General features: G+C 37.1%; 2 protein-coding genes across 17 annotated transcripts in view; one reads left to right on the top strand and one right to left on the bottom strand.

The window, feature by feature from the left end:
• The window catches only part of RBMS2 (RNA binding motif single stranded interacting protein 2), a 547,749-nt gene that overhangs the window by 404,245 nt on the left and 124,667 nt on the right, over positions 1-18,837 (bottom strand). The gene's annotated exons all lie outside the window — the stretch shown is intronic.
• The window catches only part of BAZ2A (bromodomain adjacent to zinc finger domain 2A), an 85,722-nt gene that overhangs the window by 55,340 nt on the left and 11,545 nt on the right, over positions 1-18,837 (top strand). For 12 of the 16 annotated variants that reach the window (XM_070740603.1, XM_070740605.1, XM_070740607.1 and 9 more), the window contains exons 14-23: positions 1,194-1,448; positions 11,482-11,696; positions 12,435-12,509; positions 12,762-12,927; positions 13,400-13,459; positions 13,647-13,791; positions 15,109-15,689; positions 16,719-16,944; positions 17,436-17,591; positions 17,674-17,837. In XM_070740603.1, the coding sequence (XP_070596704.1) occupies positions 1,194-1,448; positions 11,482-11,696; positions 12,435-12,509; positions 12,762-12,927; positions 13,400-13,459; positions 13,647-13,791; positions 15,109-15,689; positions 16,719-16,944; positions 17,436-17,591; positions 17,674-17,837 (2,043 nt within the window). The remainder of the gene's footprint in view (positions 1-1,193; positions 1,449-11,481; positions 11,697-12,434; positions 12,510-12,761; positions 12,928-13,399; positions 13,460-13,646; positions 13,792-15,108; positions 15,690-16,718; positions 16,945-17,435; positions 17,592-17,673; positions 17,838-18,837) is intronic. The other 4 variants (XM_070740604.1, XM_070740606.1, XM_070740608.1 and 1 more) reach the window with 1 other exon arrangement.

Raw genomic sequence — 18,837 nt, forward strand, 5'->3', positions numbered from 1 at the left:
AAGAAATCATCACAAAACAACATGTATGATATAAAAAACCGTGTTCTTTCTAATGAAATAAAAATGAAGATGATTGAAGGTGAGAAAACAGAGCGATAGAAAAAACGTGCTCTTTCTAATGAAGATGATTGAAGGTGAGAAAACAGCTCTCTGTTTTCTTACCGTCAGTCATCTTCATTTTTATTTAATTAGAAAGGGCACGTTTTTTTCCTATCATATATGTTGCTTTTGTGATGGTTTCTTTTCAAGTAAGGCTAAAAAAAATCAGTCAAGTGGATACCTGGTCCACTTGACAAAGAAGGACCCATCTGCCTTGAAAATAGCTCATATTGAACTATTTAGCATAGTTCAAACACCACCACAAAAATGTCTTATGGCATTTTGTATTATGTCATAAATTCTTTTATGATAATGTTTATAAATCATTTTTTAAAAAAATGTCAAATTCCACTTTCATGGAATTTATGGGTTTAGACTTTGGATATACAGTGGTACCTCATCTTACGAACGCCTCTTCTAACGAACTTTTCAAGATACGAACCCGGTGTTTAAGATTTTTTTGCCTCTTCTTCAGAACTATTTTCACCTTACGAACCCAAGCAGATGCTGCTGGGATGAAGGGGTTTCTTTTTTCCCCTTTTTTGAAGAAAGAAAAGGGAGGGGCTGCTTGGAGTAGGAAAATTTTGCCGAGAACAATGTGCTTGCAAAGGAATTGAAAGGGTGTCTTTTTAAGAAAGAAAAGGGAGGGGCGCCCCCCCTTGCCTTTCTTCCTTCCCACTCACCCTTTAGCCTAGCCTTGCTTCTTCCACCCGCCCCCTTTAGCTGCTCCTCCCTGCCCTCTGTTCGCCTCCCTTCTAAAGTTTGGGATTTTCCTGAAGGATTTGCACACATTATTTGCTTTTACATTGATTCCTATGGGAAACATTGTTTCATCTTAGGAACTTTTCACCTTACGAACCTCCTCCTGGAACCAATTAAGTTCGTATGATGAGGTACCACTGTATTCTGTAAATTGCTCCAATTGATGTACCTTGTTCAAAAATTCTTGCCCCATGATACACTGTTTTGCCCAATTAAAGATTGTGGGAACAAGAATTTTACTAGTATATATATATATATATCCTTCAGCTCTACTTCACTGGAACCTTGCATGCATTGTGCTAATATTTTTTCCTTTTCTCTATTTTGTCTAGCCTCTGCCAGAATTCTCTCGCATTCCTGGATTGGTTTTGCCCAGCGAAGCCTTCTCAGATTGCTTAGCCATTGTGGAATTCCTACATAACTATGGCAAGGTGCTGGGCTTTGATGTAGCCAGGGAAGTTCCCAGTTTGAGTACCCTCCAAGAAGGCCTCTTCAACGTAGGAGATAGTTTGGGTGAAGTGTTGGATCTTCTGGTAAAGCTGGTGAAAATGGCATTGTATGACCCTGGCCTTCCTTCATGCTGTCAGGTATGATTGTATATGCTGTGTCAGGATGCCATACCCTCAAGCAGTCCAAAATCTTTACCAAGAAAAATGAGATAACATTTGCATAGTTTTCTTGCTTTGCATAATCCTGCAAACTAACATTATTTATCATGTAAATTCTTTTGTCATCAGACAAGTCAATGAACTGAACTGGAAAAAAGAACTTTATAGTTTATAGTTAAAAGTCAAATGTTGAGCAACCTATTTAGGCCTTACAGCCACATTTTCAAGCAGATAACAAAGTCCTAACTGTTAGAAATAAGGGAGAGCCAGGGAGAAAGCTGCACCAAGTGGTTCTCTGCTGTGGGAATGAGGAATACATGCAGGGTTGGCTTTATTTCAACATATATCCTATACAGGTGCAAACCTGGAAAACAGCGGAATCAGGGAATTATCAGGGAAATAGGAGGTTCAGGAAATATCAGGGAATTGTGAAAAAAATGGAATAAATCAGGAAAAAAACCAAACTATATTAAAATGTTTAAAGGTAAGGGAAAAATCATGTAAAAAAACCCCCACAGATCACGCTGCCTGGCAGAGTGAAGCAAAAATGAGCATAACTGTGGCAACAATTTGCTTTCTCAGCTACTGATATTTTTCCATGGCTTAGCCATTTGGTATGACATCACCTACGACCGTGCCTTAACTGGATCGCAAGTTACAGAGAAATGTCAAAGAAATATCAGGGAATTTCAAAATGCTTTCCCCCTATTACTCTGTAATAGGATATGGACTAAGATGGCTTGTCACCAAATGCCAACAAAGAAAGTCAGCCTCATAGACTAAAGGATTATCCTGTCTTGGTATCTACTGAAAAGTACATATTAGCATTGATCAGCTGACCTAAATCCTATGTAGAGAGTAGATTACTATATAATGTTTTGAATTCAAAGGGGCGGGGAAGTGTTTTGGAGCAGCACCATCATGATCCTAGTTCTTGAGTTGAGGGGTCTTTTCCCAGTTTCTGCTGCAGAGTCCCATGAACTGTCCCATGAATAGATGCAGTGGCCTCAAGAAGTTGTTGACAAGAAGCTACTTGAGTGCCTCTGCATTCTCTGGAGTATTTTTTTTTCTTCAAATCCAAAATGCTGCACAGTCCTACAAAATAATTATAGCTCTCTCTGTCTAGGGACTACTTTTGTATTGATAATTTGATTTTCCTGCAGATTAAGCTAATAACTAAAGTCAGAATTGAATGACCTGGCTTACACTTTACAAAATAGAGCCGGGGTGGCGCAGCAGGTAGAGTGCTGTACTGCAGTCCACTGAAGCTGACTGTAGATTTATAGGCCAGTGGTTCAAATCTCATCACCGGCTCAAGGTTGACTCAGCCTTCCATCCTTCTGAGGGGGGTAAAATGAGGATCCGGATTGTGGGGGCAATATGCTGGCTCTGTTAAAAAGTGCTATTGCTAACATGTTGTAAACCGACCTGAGTCTGAGGAGAAGGGCGGCATAAAAATAAATAAATAAATAAATAAATAAATATTCACTGTAACATGTGAACCTAGCTACCTGTGGTGTGTTCAGTAAACAGCAGATAAAAAAGCTAGGACTTATTTATTGGGTGCACAGACATAATTTGATAGTTGCCATTCTGAAGCAAAGAGCTAACAAAGGATTACAGAGTTGTAGCAAGCTTTTCTGCAGTTTTCCTTATTAGAAACCTAGAGTTTTAAGTTTTCTTTTTCAACTAATACAATAAGTTTTCAGCAGATTAAAGGGAGAAAAAAAGATGTATTTAAGGGGAAAAGACATGTTTTAAGTGCTGGTGTTAAGAAGTCCTTAGCTGGGGGTGGGGGGGCGGAGCCAGCTGTGGAGCTGAGTGGACTATGTAGAGTGGAGCTCCACAAAACATGGTAAGCTTTTAGTTGATCAATAAACTCCTAGGAAGCTGTAGATCCCCGTGTGTGTGCTCGTGTGGGGAGATAGAGGTGTCCTGGGAGCCGATTATGGGGCAGTAGTCAGATCAGCGAACTGAGGAAACCCCGAGAGATCGATCAATCAAGGAGATGGCATATTATGGCGACCAGAAAGAGCTGCCAGCTGGTCGACATCTAGCAATAAACAAGCAGGATGACAGAGTGATAGAACCTGTCAAAGTACATACCGAGAATCTGGAACGACTACAAGGAAAATGTATGTGTTATTTGGAGCAGAGCCTTGGAAGTGGATTATAGAAAGAAGGGGCCAGGAGGGAAGGAGGGAGGAAGCTGTCATCTTTTCCCCCTCTGGACAGTGGCAAGTGAAAATGAGAGCAAAGAAGAAGAGAAAGTGATGGTAGCAATTGACTATTATAGACCAAACAAAACTAGGCTAAGCTTCAAGTGGGGGAGGGGAAAGAGAGTTGTTTTCAACCAATTTAGGACCTTAACATAGAAGAGTTATAATGGGAAAAGTTTGAACTGAGACACTAATTTAAGACTCTCGTTGGTTCTTCTGGGGGCGGGAGGGAGAAGAGGAGCAAGGAATGGAGACAAGACTAACTTTGGAAAATAACTTTGCAATTGATTTACATACTTGACTAAAACATTAAGGACAAAATTGATTGATAATTTTTTACTGAAATCTTGCAATTAGACTTATTATAAATTGCAAATTAAATATATAAATATTTTTATAATAATAGGTTATATTCATGTGTAATTGCAAATATTTCTTCAGAACAATTAATTGTGATATAAATAAGTGTGAACAGAAACATTTAAGATTAATATTTACGGCATTTGAACTTTAGAGGTTGATTAATAATTGATAGTTATTAATTTAACTCTTGGTTAACCTGCTTTTTTAATTTAAATAATCTGTTCTTTTTTCTCTTGTGTATAAGTACTTCATTATAGCAAAGATAGTAGAATTTGATTTATACTATTAAAACATATGTTTATAGAGGATATTAAAACCATGGAGGGAGGCGAAAGAGAGGTGACAAAGTGGGAATTGTGGTGGAGGAAGTGTATAAAAATGACAATGTCCAACCTCACAAGGGCAGAGAGAAGGCAAATAAACCAATCTACATCAGCAATTCCTTGTCCCTTATAAGAAAGATCTATTGAAGATATGATGCTGAGGGAGAGATCAAGCTCCTATAAAGATTTACAGCTGATGTTATTACAGATGCAGGACACTATGATTAAAAACCACGAAGATCTTAAAAGAGAAATAGAAGTTTGAAATGATTCAGGAGAATTAAAAGAAAGGATGCAAACTACGGATAAGAAATTTGAAATGTTTCAACAGTAGATGCTTAAGAATGAACAAAGGCTCCAAGAAATGGAGGAAAAGATGGATTTAGAACATAAAAGAATAGATGAAATGAATGAGAGATTGACTCAGGCTAACAAAGACCTTGAGGCTACTGTAATTCTTGAGTCTGAAAAAGTGAATCACTACCTATGCTTTCAAAATCAAAAAGAAGGAAAGGGTGAGGATCTCCCGGATATAATATCAGAAATTTTGGCCAAAGCATTGGATACAGAGAAAGAAGAGATGTTAACCGTAATGGATGAGATTTATTGCATACAAACAAACTACGCAAGATGCTATAACTTTCCAAAAGAAGTGTATATAAAGTTTGTTTAAAAAAAATCGATGAGATATGAAATCCTACATAGAGCAAGAGATGATCCAATAGAATACAGAGGGAGACAATTGGTGGTTTTGAAACAAATACCAAAAAGAGTTAGGGATCTCAGAAAACCTTACCTTGGCAGCCAAGCTGATTAGATACAATGATAACTTTAGGTGGTTTCCATGTAATGGTTTCTTGGCAGGACAGGAGGATAAGGATTGATACAATTGAAAGAGCAGAAGAATTTTATTTTAAAATTTTTAGTAATGAAGAGGAAATAGGAGACAGAGAGATAAGAGAAGAGGGAGAAATAAGTGAAATAAGACGGAATGAAATTGAATGAAATACAGAATAGGAAAAGAGAGGAAGAGGTGACAAAGATAACAGAAAACATAAAGAATGATGATGATAGGGTTGAAGAACCAAAAGAAATCAGAACCACGAGGGCAACCAAACCAAAATAAAAGTAAAACAGGAAATCAAAAAATAGATTTTTCCCCCATTAAACATTAATGGTTTAAATTCCCCATAAAAAAGGAAAAGACTTCTTAATAAAACAACTAAATATCAATTTGACATAATAGCTTCATAGGAAGTACATATGAAAGAAAAACATGAACATCTGTTGACAAATAATAACCTAGGGAAAATATTTACGTCCCTCTCAAAAGAAAAAGGGGGGGCATGATATTTTACATAAATGAAAACATTCTGGCAAATCTAATTTACAAGGATAAGGATGGGAGAATATTAATAATTGAAGTAGTAATAAATTACAACCCAATAACACTAATAAATATGAGACAAGAAAGATTTTATAAAAAAAACTACAGAATAAAATTAGAGAGGTATCAGGAAACAACATTTGTATTTTAGGAGATTTTAATGGCATAGTTGATAGGGAATATGTTTATAAAAGTGGGAAAACAAGAAAGCAGGCTAGTAGAATGCTACCAAACTCCACTTTTTGCCTTTGTAAAGGAATGGAATCTTAAAGACAACTGGAGAGAAAGACATACATTACAAAAAAACTTTACATATTACTCGAACGGGCATGGTTCCTTGTTGAGACTCGACATGATTTGGGCAACAATAGAAATAGATATACAGAAAGATAATGTTGAAATAGAAACTAATCTCTATACAAACCACAAAGCAATTAGATTTAATTGGAAAAGTAATAAAAAGGAAACAAGGTAGACATTAAAAAGGGGCAATAGTGAAAGAATTTAAGCAGAAAATGAAAGAAGAATTGTATTTTTTTTCCCCCAAGAAGGAACGTACTAACCTACAAAATATTTGGGACACAGCCAAAGCAGTGATAAGACGAACTGAAATACCTTATATGGCTAAATATTATGAAAAGAAAAAAAAACAAAAATTGGGGAAATTAGAGAAAGAATATTGAAAACTAGAGGAAGAATTACAAAAGGAACAGCAAAGATGAGATATTAAATAGCATATGATACTGACAAAACATACATTTAATTGAATGGAAAAAGAAGAATTAGCCCAGCAAATCAAGAAAAGTAAGCAAAGGTTTTTCGAAAACGCGAATAAACCAGGCAAATGGTTAGTGAATAAATTAAAGAAGCAAAGAGAAAAAAGATTGATCATTAACTTAAATAATGATAAAGGAATAGTATGTTATAATATGCAAGAGAAAAATAAAATTATTCAAGACCTCTATGAAAATTTATATAAAAAAGATAATCTTAATATAGGAGAAAAGACACAAATGACCTTTAAAATGGCAATTCTCCCCCAAATCCCTGAAGATATAAAGAATATGTTAAATGAAGAAATAACACTAGCGGAATTGAAAGAGGCAATAAAAAGGCAAAACAATAATAAATCCCCAGGGCCAGATGGACTCTCAATTGAACTTTACAAAGAAATTAGAAGAAACATTATTAGAGATATGTAATGCAGTACTGAAAGAAGGCAAAATACCCACATAATGGAAGGAAGCAAACATATTATTAATCCCTGAAGATGATACTGACCATATACTAATACAAAATTATAGGCCCGTTTCCCTTTCAAAAGTAGATTATAAGATTTTTAGTTCAATCATGGCCGAAAGATTAAAAAAACATTTAAACAGCTTCACTCATACAGATCAAAATGGGCTCTACCAAAAAGACAAATTAGAAATACAATAACTCAAGGATAATAATTGACATATTGGAATATTATGAAAAACATAACGAAAAACAAGTTGCCTTAATATTTTTAGATGCGCAAAAGGCTTTTGTTAACGTTAATTGGGATTTTATTTTGGAACAGCTTAAATATATGGAATTTTATAATTTTATAAGGGTTATCACTGCAATCTATACAGAACAATTTGCAAATGGAGAAGCAACACCAAAAATTAAAATACAGAAGGGAACAAGACAAGGATGCCTGCTTTCACTTTTACTATTCATTTTGACATTAGAAGTATTAGCAAGAATAATAAGAAACAATGATCAAATAAAAGGATTAAAAGTTAAGAAAGAAACATATAAATTACAGGCGTCCGTGGATGAGCTTGTCTTTATTATAGAAGACCCAATGGAATCTGGTCGACATCTTTTGGAAACACTGGCCAGATTTGGAGAGACTGCAGGATTAAAAATAAATAGGGATAAAACAAAAATGATTGTTAAAAATATGAATGATAAAAAGAAAAATGAATTGATAGAAAAATTGAATATCCAGATAACAAAGAAAGTTAAATATCTGGGAATTAACCTATCTTCAACATGTATAACCCTCAAAAAGGACAATTATGATAAATTAAATGAAAAAATTAAAAAGGATCTAGAAAATTGGACAAAGATGCAACTCTCCCTCATGGGGAGGATTGCATCAGTAAAGATGAACATTTTACCCAAAATTCTCTTTTTATTTCAGACCATTCCAATACAATTAGATCAAGAATACTTTAGGAATTTAAATAAAACAGTGAGTAAATTTATTTGGCAACCAAAAAAACCAAACCCAAGAATAAGGTTAAAACTACTATAGGAAGCAAAAGACAAAGACGCATTTAGTCTATCTGATTGGAAAGGATATTATCAAGCTGCAATTCTTACTTGGGCAAAAGAGTGGATTACATTTTGAGAACAATAGAATATTAGAAATAGAAGGACATGATCTCCAGGCTGGTTGGCATTCCTTCTTATGGGATGATAAACATGTTGCTCACCGATATTTTTTAGGACACTGTATAAAATGATTGATAATAAATGTGTCATTAAACATTTAAAAACTAATGTACAGAGGTATTTTCAATTGGTCTTTGCCATTAGAAGTTTTTGTAGATCCTAAATTTAAAAAATTAGGTATAACCTATGAATAACTGATTAAAGAAGAAGGGATTATAAAAACTAGATTCAAACTAGGAGAGGAAGGGATTAAGTTAGAATGGTGGGAGTACCTTCAAATAAAATCAAGATACGAAAAAGAGAACGTGGAATAGAGAAAGGAACAATACTTGACAAAATATTATTAGGAACAGATGAGAAATCAATTAAAATTGTATTAATATTTGTTAAATTATAAGATGGAACAAGAACAAGTTAAAGATATTATGATTAAATGGGCTGAGAATTTTGGCTACAACATTAGATGAATAGCAACAACTGGACAAGAAACAAAAAATTGACATTGGTCACAGCACACAAAGAGAACTGGTATAAAATGTTCTATAGGTGGCATATAAGACCAACACAATTAGTGAAGATAGACAATAAATATTCACCTAGATGTTGGAAGTGTAAGAAAGAGAATACTTATTATCATATGTGGTGGCATTGTGATAAAACAAAGAATTATTGGGATAGAGTCCAAAAGAGTTTGGAAGAAATATTGGAAAGGAAAATTGAAAAAAAAGGCTGATTATTTCTTATTGAGAATAACACATGAAAAATATGAAAAATATCAAATTTATTTAATTTTACATATTATAATAACAGCAGCGAGAATTATTTTTGCACAACGGAAAAGTGAAGGTATACCAATTGAAGAAGACGTAATATAAAAAATAATGTCTTGTGCAGAAATTGATAAATTAGCAATGGAGATAAAAGATAAAATGAGGCAGAATATTACAAATGTTGGAACAGTTTTAATGATTTTTTTGCCTCTTCTTAAGAACCATTTTCTACTGAAGAACCCAAGCCCGGAAAAATTTCCCAGGAAATTTGAGACCGGCACAAAGGCCCGGGCAGTTTCCTGCCATTCCTCCATTAATCTTGGCCATCTCGGGTTTTTCAGGGGTGCTTAAGGAGGCTTTGGCAGTCCAGAGTGAACAAAGCATTTTCCTTTTTCTGGGCGCTTGGAGAGGGAATAAACCTGCCAGCACCCAGAGAAAAGAAACGCTCCCTTCGCTCTGGGCAGCGACTGTCCTCCTCTTCCTCCTCCTCCCACCCAAATTCTTAGCTTTTATTTCTTTCCTAATAGGTTTGCACACATTATTTGCTTTTACATTGATTCCTATGGGAAAATTGCTTCTACTTACAAACTTTTCTACTTAAGAATCTGGTCATGGAACACGTTAAGATCTTAAGTAGAGGTGCCACTCTACGGAAAGGGGCGGCATACAAATCTAATTAATAATAATAATAATAATAATAATAATAATAATGTAGTCAACTAAATTAAATATTTGGAACTAAAAGACAAGAGGATCAGTTAAAAGTGTAATAAAAGAGATACCTATGTAAGATCTATGTATAATATAATGTATTTAATATTTAAAATAATAGTAATAATAATAATAATATAGAGATATCACAATAGGAAATAAGAAACAGGACTGTCACACATTGTCCAATGTTTTTAAATGTTTGTTTATGTATGTTTATATCGAAATAAATAAAGCTTTTTATTTTTTAAAAAAAGCCTTAGCTAATGTTCAGATAGTTTTCAGACTCTTTTGCCTTTCATCAGAGGTGGATTCTAACTTACGTACATCATGGTTTGCTTCCTCCCACGCCATGTGGTTGCACCTCATGGGTGTGAGTGGGCTCTGCGCACGCATGCAAAGTGCTGAAAAATTAAAAACAAAACAAAAACCACATGGCAACGCATGCACAGTGCTGGAAACTTGGTTTCTGTGCATGATCAGAAGAAATAATATTTTTTTTAAAAATTCAAAAGAATTTTTTTAAAAAAGTGGCGCCCACGAACCAGCATCAACTGAACCGGTTTTATGACGCCATCATGATGTCAACAGCGGATCGCTACCGGTTTGGGCAAATCAGGAGGAACCCACCTCTGCCTTTCATAGTGGAGAATGTGTGTGTGTAATATATATTCTGAATTACAAAGAAGAGAAACTGGAATGTTGTTTTTGCGGAAACTTGCTTACTTTATGGGTTCAATTTTGACGCAAAAGAACTGTTAAGGCATCTATCAGGTTCCCTGAATTTGTTGATAGTTTTCAAGGCTGCAGAGTAAACACAGATGTGTTTTATGAGAGGAATCCTTGAAAAGGAAGGTTGACTGATTGTACTGCAAGTTGTTTTTGTATTCCTTCATATTAACCCAAACACAGCTATTTTGCCTGCTGCCCTAAGCTGTTCATCACTAAAAGTGGTGGAGAAAGATAATAAAATAACAATGCTGTATAAACAAGAACAGTGCAAAAACTAGCTGCTTATTATACTTTTGATATGTCTCTAGTAACGTAGGAAGAAACTCTGCAACATGTGCAATTGCTTTGATCACTTGCAAATTTATTTCCATCCCACCACTGGCTTTGACATTTCACCAGGTGCAGTCAGCATATTTTCATATCTCTCCTGTGAGATTATTTTAGATTTTGTTCTTTTAAGTGAAAGTCTGCTTTTTAAGATTACTGGACTGTGGATATCCCATTCCAGACCTCAAACTACAAAGTCTTCGGAGAGGGGCGGCATACAAATCTAATAAAATATTATTATTATTATTGTTGTTGTTGTTGTTGTTGTTGTTATAACATAACTATAACATAACTAAATAGTTCACAAAATCCAGGTTAAATATCTCTTCCTTCTTTTTCATCATTGCTCTATTTTACTTTTATGGCAGAAAATGCAATCTGCCTCAAGTTATATAAATCGTAGAATTTTTAAAACCTTGCTTGGTTGTCACGTAAAAACTCAGCAAAGGTGAATAATTATTTTTAAAACTTGGTACTCAGTGTCCTCCATTTCTATCTGTTGTTGATAGCAGAAATTGGTATTGTAGAATTTTTAAAACCTTGCTTGGTTGTCACGTAAAAACTCAGCAAAGGTGAATAATTATTTTTAAAACTTGGTACTCAGTTTCCTCCATTTTAAAATTAAGGGAGACTAGGATGGTCCCATTTCGGCCTTGTTCTGGCCTCATCAGCTACCCACACCCTTCCTTACTGGGATTCGATCTGATCGAATATATATGTATGTGGTACTTTCTTGCTTTTGCTTGCCAGACTTTGAAGATCCTTGGTGAAAAACTCACAGAAATAAGCCTGAATCGTGACACCGTGTCTGAGGTCTTGCGCTGCTTCCTCATAGCCTCTGGCGGGGATGAAATCCTGTGTGACAGCTTGAGAACTAAACCCTTCCAGGCACTGCCTCCAGATAAAAAGGCTGCTATCCTGGCCTTCTTGGTGAATGAGCTCAACAGCAGCACCCTTATCATCAAGTAAGTGACGCCGGGTTAGGTGACTCTTGCAGTTGTGCCTCTCACAGCTTGGTTTGACTTATGTGGCAAGAGAGCCATATAGCGTAGTGCAACACATCAAATCCATTCTCCAAAAGCAGCTTTGCAGTGTGGCTGTAGCACCTGCTCGCAGTACCTGAATGTAATATTTCCCATTTCATGTTAGCTTTAAAACATTACAATTTGGTGACAATTTTTGGAAATTTTCTAAGTGACCATATTCAAAAGCTGCAGGGTGGGAGTGCATGCGTGCTTGCACACATGGCCCTTGGCCTCAATTTCTCACCATAAGTGCTGTTTAGGTTTAGACATATGTACTGGCCACAAGAATTCTGACTGCCACATGCCAGCATACAGCTTTGATCCACAGGAGAATTAATGTGGGCACTTACAGTGACCTCCTCTGAGATAGGTAGAGAAAGTATTCATAGTGTAGAAGTGTTGCCGCTGATACTCAAACTTAAGAAACCATAGTAAAATTGTGTTGATGAAGTGGGAGAGGAAGCAGGGTACAAAAAACATTATGCCCCTATGAGCCAAGGGGGGGGGGTTATCTATCCTAAAGGACGTGGGGTGGATTTCCTTTGTTATAAAGGATTGCATTTTCAAATGTCTTTGGAATTAGCATTATACAGAGATGTTGAGGAGAAAAAGGAATGTCATTCTTTTGTTATGTGTGTCTTCCCCGCTTTCTTAACTATTTTTTTCTACATCCTGCAGTGAAATAGACAAAACTCTTGAGAACATGTCCAACCACAGGAGAAATAAGTGGATCATTGAGGGAAAGTTACGCAGGTATGTATCTGTAGAATTAATTTTGTCCTCCTGTATTCTGTCTGTGGGAACATGGTGACAATAAGAGGAATCAAAAACATACTGATCATAAAATGTATTTAATGTGAAAATCACAGTAGTATGGAATCTTATTGTGACCCTAGGATTCTACCATTTACCAGAGGATTTAGGAATAGCAACTTTTTCTTTTCTTTTTCAGTTCATCCCTTTTCTCTTTTCTTTATACTTCCTGTTCTTGTTGTTGTATTGAAGATTAAAGATTTCCCTAGCTAAGAAGACTGGACGTCCTGAATCAGAAATCACTGGTTTGGAGGAAGGACGATGGCGACGGAGCTCCCGCATCATTGAGGAAAATGAGGACAAAGAAATAGAAGAAGAGGAAAGAAGAAGAGCATGCAAAACCCGGAGAGATAGTGAAGTAGGTTTTAGCACAGCTGAGTCAATGAGGAATATGACGTGTTCTTGAATCTTTGCTCTAATAATAATAATATTTGGGCAGAAGTATTTTAATCACACAGCAAATGCTGAATAATGGGAACCCTACATTTATGTCACAACTTCTGGCATAAAAAATATCGGTTTATTTTTTTAAGAAAGGATGTTTGAGGATTTCTACTGCAAGCATCATAATATTCTTTTTAAAAATTCTTAGAGGAGTTTCCTGCATATTCTTTGTCTTTGAATAAAATTTGCCTTTTTCCTAAAGAGCTAGCTGTCAACAAATACAGTTGCCATATTTCCTTCTTGGCCTTTTAATGGGAAACATTTCAGCTGCCAAGAGAATTAAAAGAGTTGATGTTTTACTTTTGGGAGGTGCAATGTTTTCAAAACAAAACCTATTTGGGGAGGTAATCGGGAATCTGGTTTTAACTTGTCTTCTCTTTCCATAGAGCGAAAGTTTGATTTCCAGCGTGCCAGAGCTAGAGAGGCAAATTGAAAAACTTTGCAAGGTAAATGTTTGCTGTTGAAAAAATAAATAGAAGAGTGTAGAAGAGTTGAAACTTCTGCTAAATGTAGCAGTGAGTATTGGGGTTTCCTATAAGGATGATAGGTGGAAACATGTCCCTCTTTTCTCTGATAATTAAAGTTTAAAACAGTGACTCTTTTACATTCTTGGTGTTCTGATTTTTCCTGCAGCGCCAGATGTTCTTTCGCAAAAAGTTGCTCCATTCCTCACAATTGTTACGCGCATCATCACTTGGGCAAGATCGGTATCGACGGCGGTATTGGGTCCTGCCCCACCTAGGTGGGATCTTTATAGAAGGCTGTGAGGCCTCAGAAGGTATACAGAGCATAGAATGTGGTTATGGGTGGTGCCTTCTTGAGGGAGAAAGGGAAGGAAGGAAGGAGGCAAGGAAGCAAGGAAGGATTGATTTACTGGGTTTCATCATTTGGATTCTCAGTGGTATAGGTAGTCCTTGATTTACAACTGCAATTAGTACTGGAATTTTGACTGTAAGTATTGCAATCATACATTGAGGTACCAATTGGTGGTGGTGGTTAAGTGAGTTGCCACATTTGTTAAGTGAACCACATGATTGTAAGTGCAAATCCATTTTATCCATTGGGTGTTTTTTGGTGGAAAATGGCAGAAAACGTCACAAAATGCTATCACAACAATGGGATGCTGCAACCAATCATAAATGTGGGCCCATTGCCAACCACCTGAAATTCAATCAAAGGACCACAAAGGTGGTACAACAGATGTATTTTAAAGGACTGATAACTTTTTTCAGGTCTGTTGTAACCCTGAATGATTGTTAATTGACTGGTTGTAAATAGAGGACTATTTGTGTACAATACATCTTTCATTACTGGTACCCAAGGAGCAGGATGGCTGCTGTTGGCAATAATACAAATTTAAAGAAGTGTAATGTTAGTCTGGTATTTTGGATAGAAGAATAGAAAATAAAGAATAGCGTGTTACAATGCTTCCATTAATAATTCCACCACTGAAATACATTATTGATTGACCAAATTACTCTATGGATTTTGATTGTTTGTACAATTAGACCATCATGCCATCAGTTGAAAAAAAAAGTTATAAAATACTTTATAATGGGAAGAAGAAAGTAATTACCGTAATATTTTCTTAGAGCCATTTTTCCCCCTTTCTGGAACACCCTCTGTCATTTTTCTAGTCTGATATCTACCTTGCAAAATGTATCTGGCAACTGGAGACTCGGGGGTGGAGGGTGAGGAATACTTTCTTTGGCATAGATCTGTTGGTAGTAAATGGCATGGTGGCCTAGTGGTGAAGACACCTCCTATTCGGAAGGTTGAGAATTCAATCCTAGGTAGCAGCAGATGCTTTTCTTTTAGGAAACAAGGAAAAAATAACTGCTGTAAACCTCATGTGGCATCAGGAAGGGTATCTGGCCAGTAAACTCTCATCTCTACCAGTCACCCCGACCCTACCCCAAATCAAGGGATTGTAAATCTTACCCCAAATCAAGGGAGTTTCAAATGCTGTTGGAAGTAATATTGTGTTGCTTCACTGGGACATCTCAGTTCTGTTGCCTCTTTCACTTCAGTAGGTTTGAGCACCACCTAGTGGCGAAAGTTACTCAACTTTCTCTGCTTTGCTATTCCCCCCAAGCAGCATCCCTCCCGGTGACCAAGAACTCCTTGGAAAAGGGAGAGGCTCTGAAAGAGGAAGAACATGAAGCACCATCAATCAAAAAGGAGAACACTGACACACCCTCAGATCCTGATTATATGAACTGCACAACTTCAAGATCGTGGAGTTGGCCATGGAGAGGCAACGTAGGCATGTCACCACCAGAACATCCGGAATCCAAATTACCAGAGCCCACACCCTTGTCTGTCAATGGGTTTTTGGAAGATCCAATGTCCCTGGGCCAGTCTCAGCACGACCTCACTCAGTCAGCCTTTCTATCTTGGCTCAGCCAGACACAGCAAGCCTCTTCATTGTTTAACAGCTCTGTGCTCACCCCAGACAGTAGCCCTGGCAAAGGGGATCAGTTACCCCCAGACGAACTACCAGACTCTACAGCAGATGATGAAAGTATCACAGAAACACAGGTGACTTGGTTCAATTTGCTGCCTAGGACGCCATGCAATGACTCTTCAGTTGCTTCTTCCACTGAGCGACCCTCTCGAACTTCACAGCTCTGCAAGCCATCGTCCAAGGACCAGTCAAAGACTTCAGCTCAGCAGGTGAGTGCTGCCTTAGAAGCTTCTCCTTGGGAAATGCAAGCTCCACTTCTAACCTGGGGTGAATCGGCAGAAGAAAATTGTTCCTGCAGATATGAAGATTTTTGGGATAAAGCTTTATTCATTTCTAAGACAAAGACTTAGAAGCTTCTGGGGTTGGAGATCACATATAATATCATGTAAGATTCATTTCCTTAAGAATGGTGTGGCTTTTGTAGGGAAGACATTTAACTTTTTAAAAAATGTCCTTAGAAGAACAAAACAAGTAGGACAATTCTATGGGACAAATGTAGAGTAGGGGAGCCTTGGCTTGGCAATAGTACATGTGAAAGACTTTTGAGTGTCTTTCTTGACCACAAGTTAAACGTGAGCCAATAGTTGATGCAACTGTTAAAAAGACAAATGCTATCTTGGGGTACATTAACAGAAGCAGAGAGTCCTGATAACAGAGGGGGTAGTTGTTCTATTCTGCCTTGGTCAGACGCCATGTGGGGTATTGAGTCCAGTTCTAGATACAACCGATCAAAAAGGGCAGTGACAAATTGGAGCAAGTTCTGAAGAAGGTTACTGTGATGGCAAAGGACCTGGAAACCAAACCCAATGAGAACCCTTAAAAGGTGTGGCTATCTTTAGTCTAGCAAAAAGATGACTGATTGGAAGATATGACAGCAGTCTTAAGATATCTGAAGGGCCATTAAACGGAAAAAGGAGAGGGCTTATTTTCTGTAACCTTTTAAACGTGGGTTAGAAATACATGGCTGGAGGTTCAGATTAATATCAGGACCTGAATCTATGAGCTGTCAGCCAGTGAAATAAAACACTGAATAAATTGATGATGATGATCACTAGCAGTCTTCAAACAGAGATTAGATGGTCATTTGTCAAAGATGTTTTAGAGAATTCTGTATTGATCAAGGGGTTGGATTTGTTATCTAAGATTCCTTCCAATTCTCTAATGTTATTCTTTTGTAAATGTTATGCTTCTTGTAGCAATGCTTAATGCAAATGCTTTTTGAATTTTCCTTCCCACAGCTGAATGGCTATTCCACGTCTAGCCCAGCATTGCCACTACTGTCCTCTACTCCATTGCATTCCAACTCCAGGGTCCACAGCACTTGCTCCAAAACCAAGGATAATTCCAAAAAGACCCCTGAACCTTTGGGGCAGCCAAGGCGAAGGGGGCGCCCACCCACTAAACTTTTCAAACAAATTGAGCAGAAATATTTGACACAGCTGACAGCACAGCCTATACCTTCTGGTAAGTGACAAACACATCTGCAAGTTCTTGGTTCATATATTGGGTTATTTGAAGACATGACAAAGAAAAAGACAGTGAAAAAAATGTTTTATGTTTGGCAAAAGTCCAGTTGGGAGAATTAGTTCAATGTCATGCATAGCTAAATTGTGTCCCTTCAATAACTAAGATACAAGAAACTTTTTGTGATGGGGAAACATGTTTTTTAACATACACACACAGATGTATACATTTTTGTCAGCATACACAAACTCTGTATAAGTCTGGATATGCCATGATGGTTACTTGCTAGGTAGATAATATCTTCAGTGCACACGGATGATGAAATGTAATTGGGTAATGAAAACATCTGCAAATGAACAACCCAGCTCAGAGAGTACCATGGATTCCACAGCTTATATCCTGAGAATATCCTGAGCCATATTCGCTTTGATTGGCATTGGCAATTTTGGGAAGGCGCCAGGCTCTGAGCTCGTTCTGTTCTTCCCTTGCAGAGCTGCAGAGTGGCTGGTGGTGGTTGCAGGATCCAGAGGAGCTGGAGGCTGTGGTGGAGGTACTACACCCACGAGGCATCCGGGAGAAAGCCCTGCATAAGCACCTTACCAAGCACAAGGATTACCTACGGGATGTGTGTGCCCGAGCTGCCAATGGTAAGAAATACCCATTCTGTGGTCCAATGCTGATGCGCACAAGCGTGATTTTTTAATTGACTTTTATGACCTTCCTACCTAGATCCCATCTTCAGGATTCAATCTGAGGTTGACAGCCACCTTATCTCTCAAGAAGCCCTGGTGCAGTGGTCCATGTCTGAGCGTGCCCTTGAGATGGACCTGTCAGTGCTTCAGTGGGTGGAAGAGCTTGAGCAGCGAGTGCTCATGGCTGATCTACAGATTCGAGTAAGTGATAAGATTCTGTGGAAACTGCGCTCATGTTGACAATGATATGCCCTTTCACTGAACATTGAGCACATTGTTATGTGTTGAGTGAATGTTTTATTATTACTATAAAAATTCAATTTTAAAAAAATTATTTTAAAAAATGATATGCCCTTTCACCAAGGTCCCAAAAGTGCTTTTTCAAGAGGCCACTGGACTTTGGTTTTTCGTGGAAGACTTTTCGCTTCTCACCCAAGAAATTTCTTTAGCTCTCATGACCGAAATAACAGAGAATCACCATAAACTCTTGACCAGGGTGTTGAAGGATGTTTAAATTCCAAAGGTCAACCTGAAAATAATCATTCAATGCTAAACAAAGTTATGTTGAGGTTTAGAACTCAGATGACTAGAGAAATCATCTAGATCAGAGTTAAGCAAAGTTGGCTCTTCTATGACATGTGGACTTCAACTCCCAGAATTCCTGAGCTAGCATGATTGGCTAGCTTGGAGTTGAAATCCACAAGTCATAGAAGAGCTAACTTTGCCTACCCCGGATCTAGGCCATTTCATTGTTAACTTTCTGATATTACTTTCCTGATAGACAGTTGCACTGAATTAGAATCTATGCAGCTATATGAATCTGCAAAATATTACTTGATTTTAGATTGTAAGTATTTTGAATATAGTTACTTTTCGATTGTAATTAATGTTGGCAAATTACAATTGCATGAACATTTGCTTCTCTGTAGTCATAATTTAGGCTTTCTTGTTTAGATAAGAAAATTTCATTTTGGAAGTGTTCTTCATTCTAGAATAAAGAATAAAGAACTACTTCTAAATCTGAGAATTTCTATTCCATGAGTGTCATCACTATTTGAAGTAAAGCTTCCAAGGGGCAGCGACAGAGAGGAACAGCATAGTGTGAAATACCAAAGAATAGTTATAAGGACTGGTTTGAATCATTATTTGAGAAAACAATGCAAATTGCTTCTAAGAGTTCACAGTTTGTGCTGTAAGTATT

This window comes from Erythrolamprus reginae, chromosome 2 (assembly GCF_031021105.1).
Source record: "Erythrolamprus reginae isolate rEryReg1 chromosome 2, rEryReg1.hap1, whole genome shotgun sequence".
Taxonomy (NCBI): domain Eukaryota; kingdom Metazoa; phylum Chordata; class Lepidosauria; order Squamata; family Dipsadidae; genus Erythrolamprus; species Erythrolamprus reginae.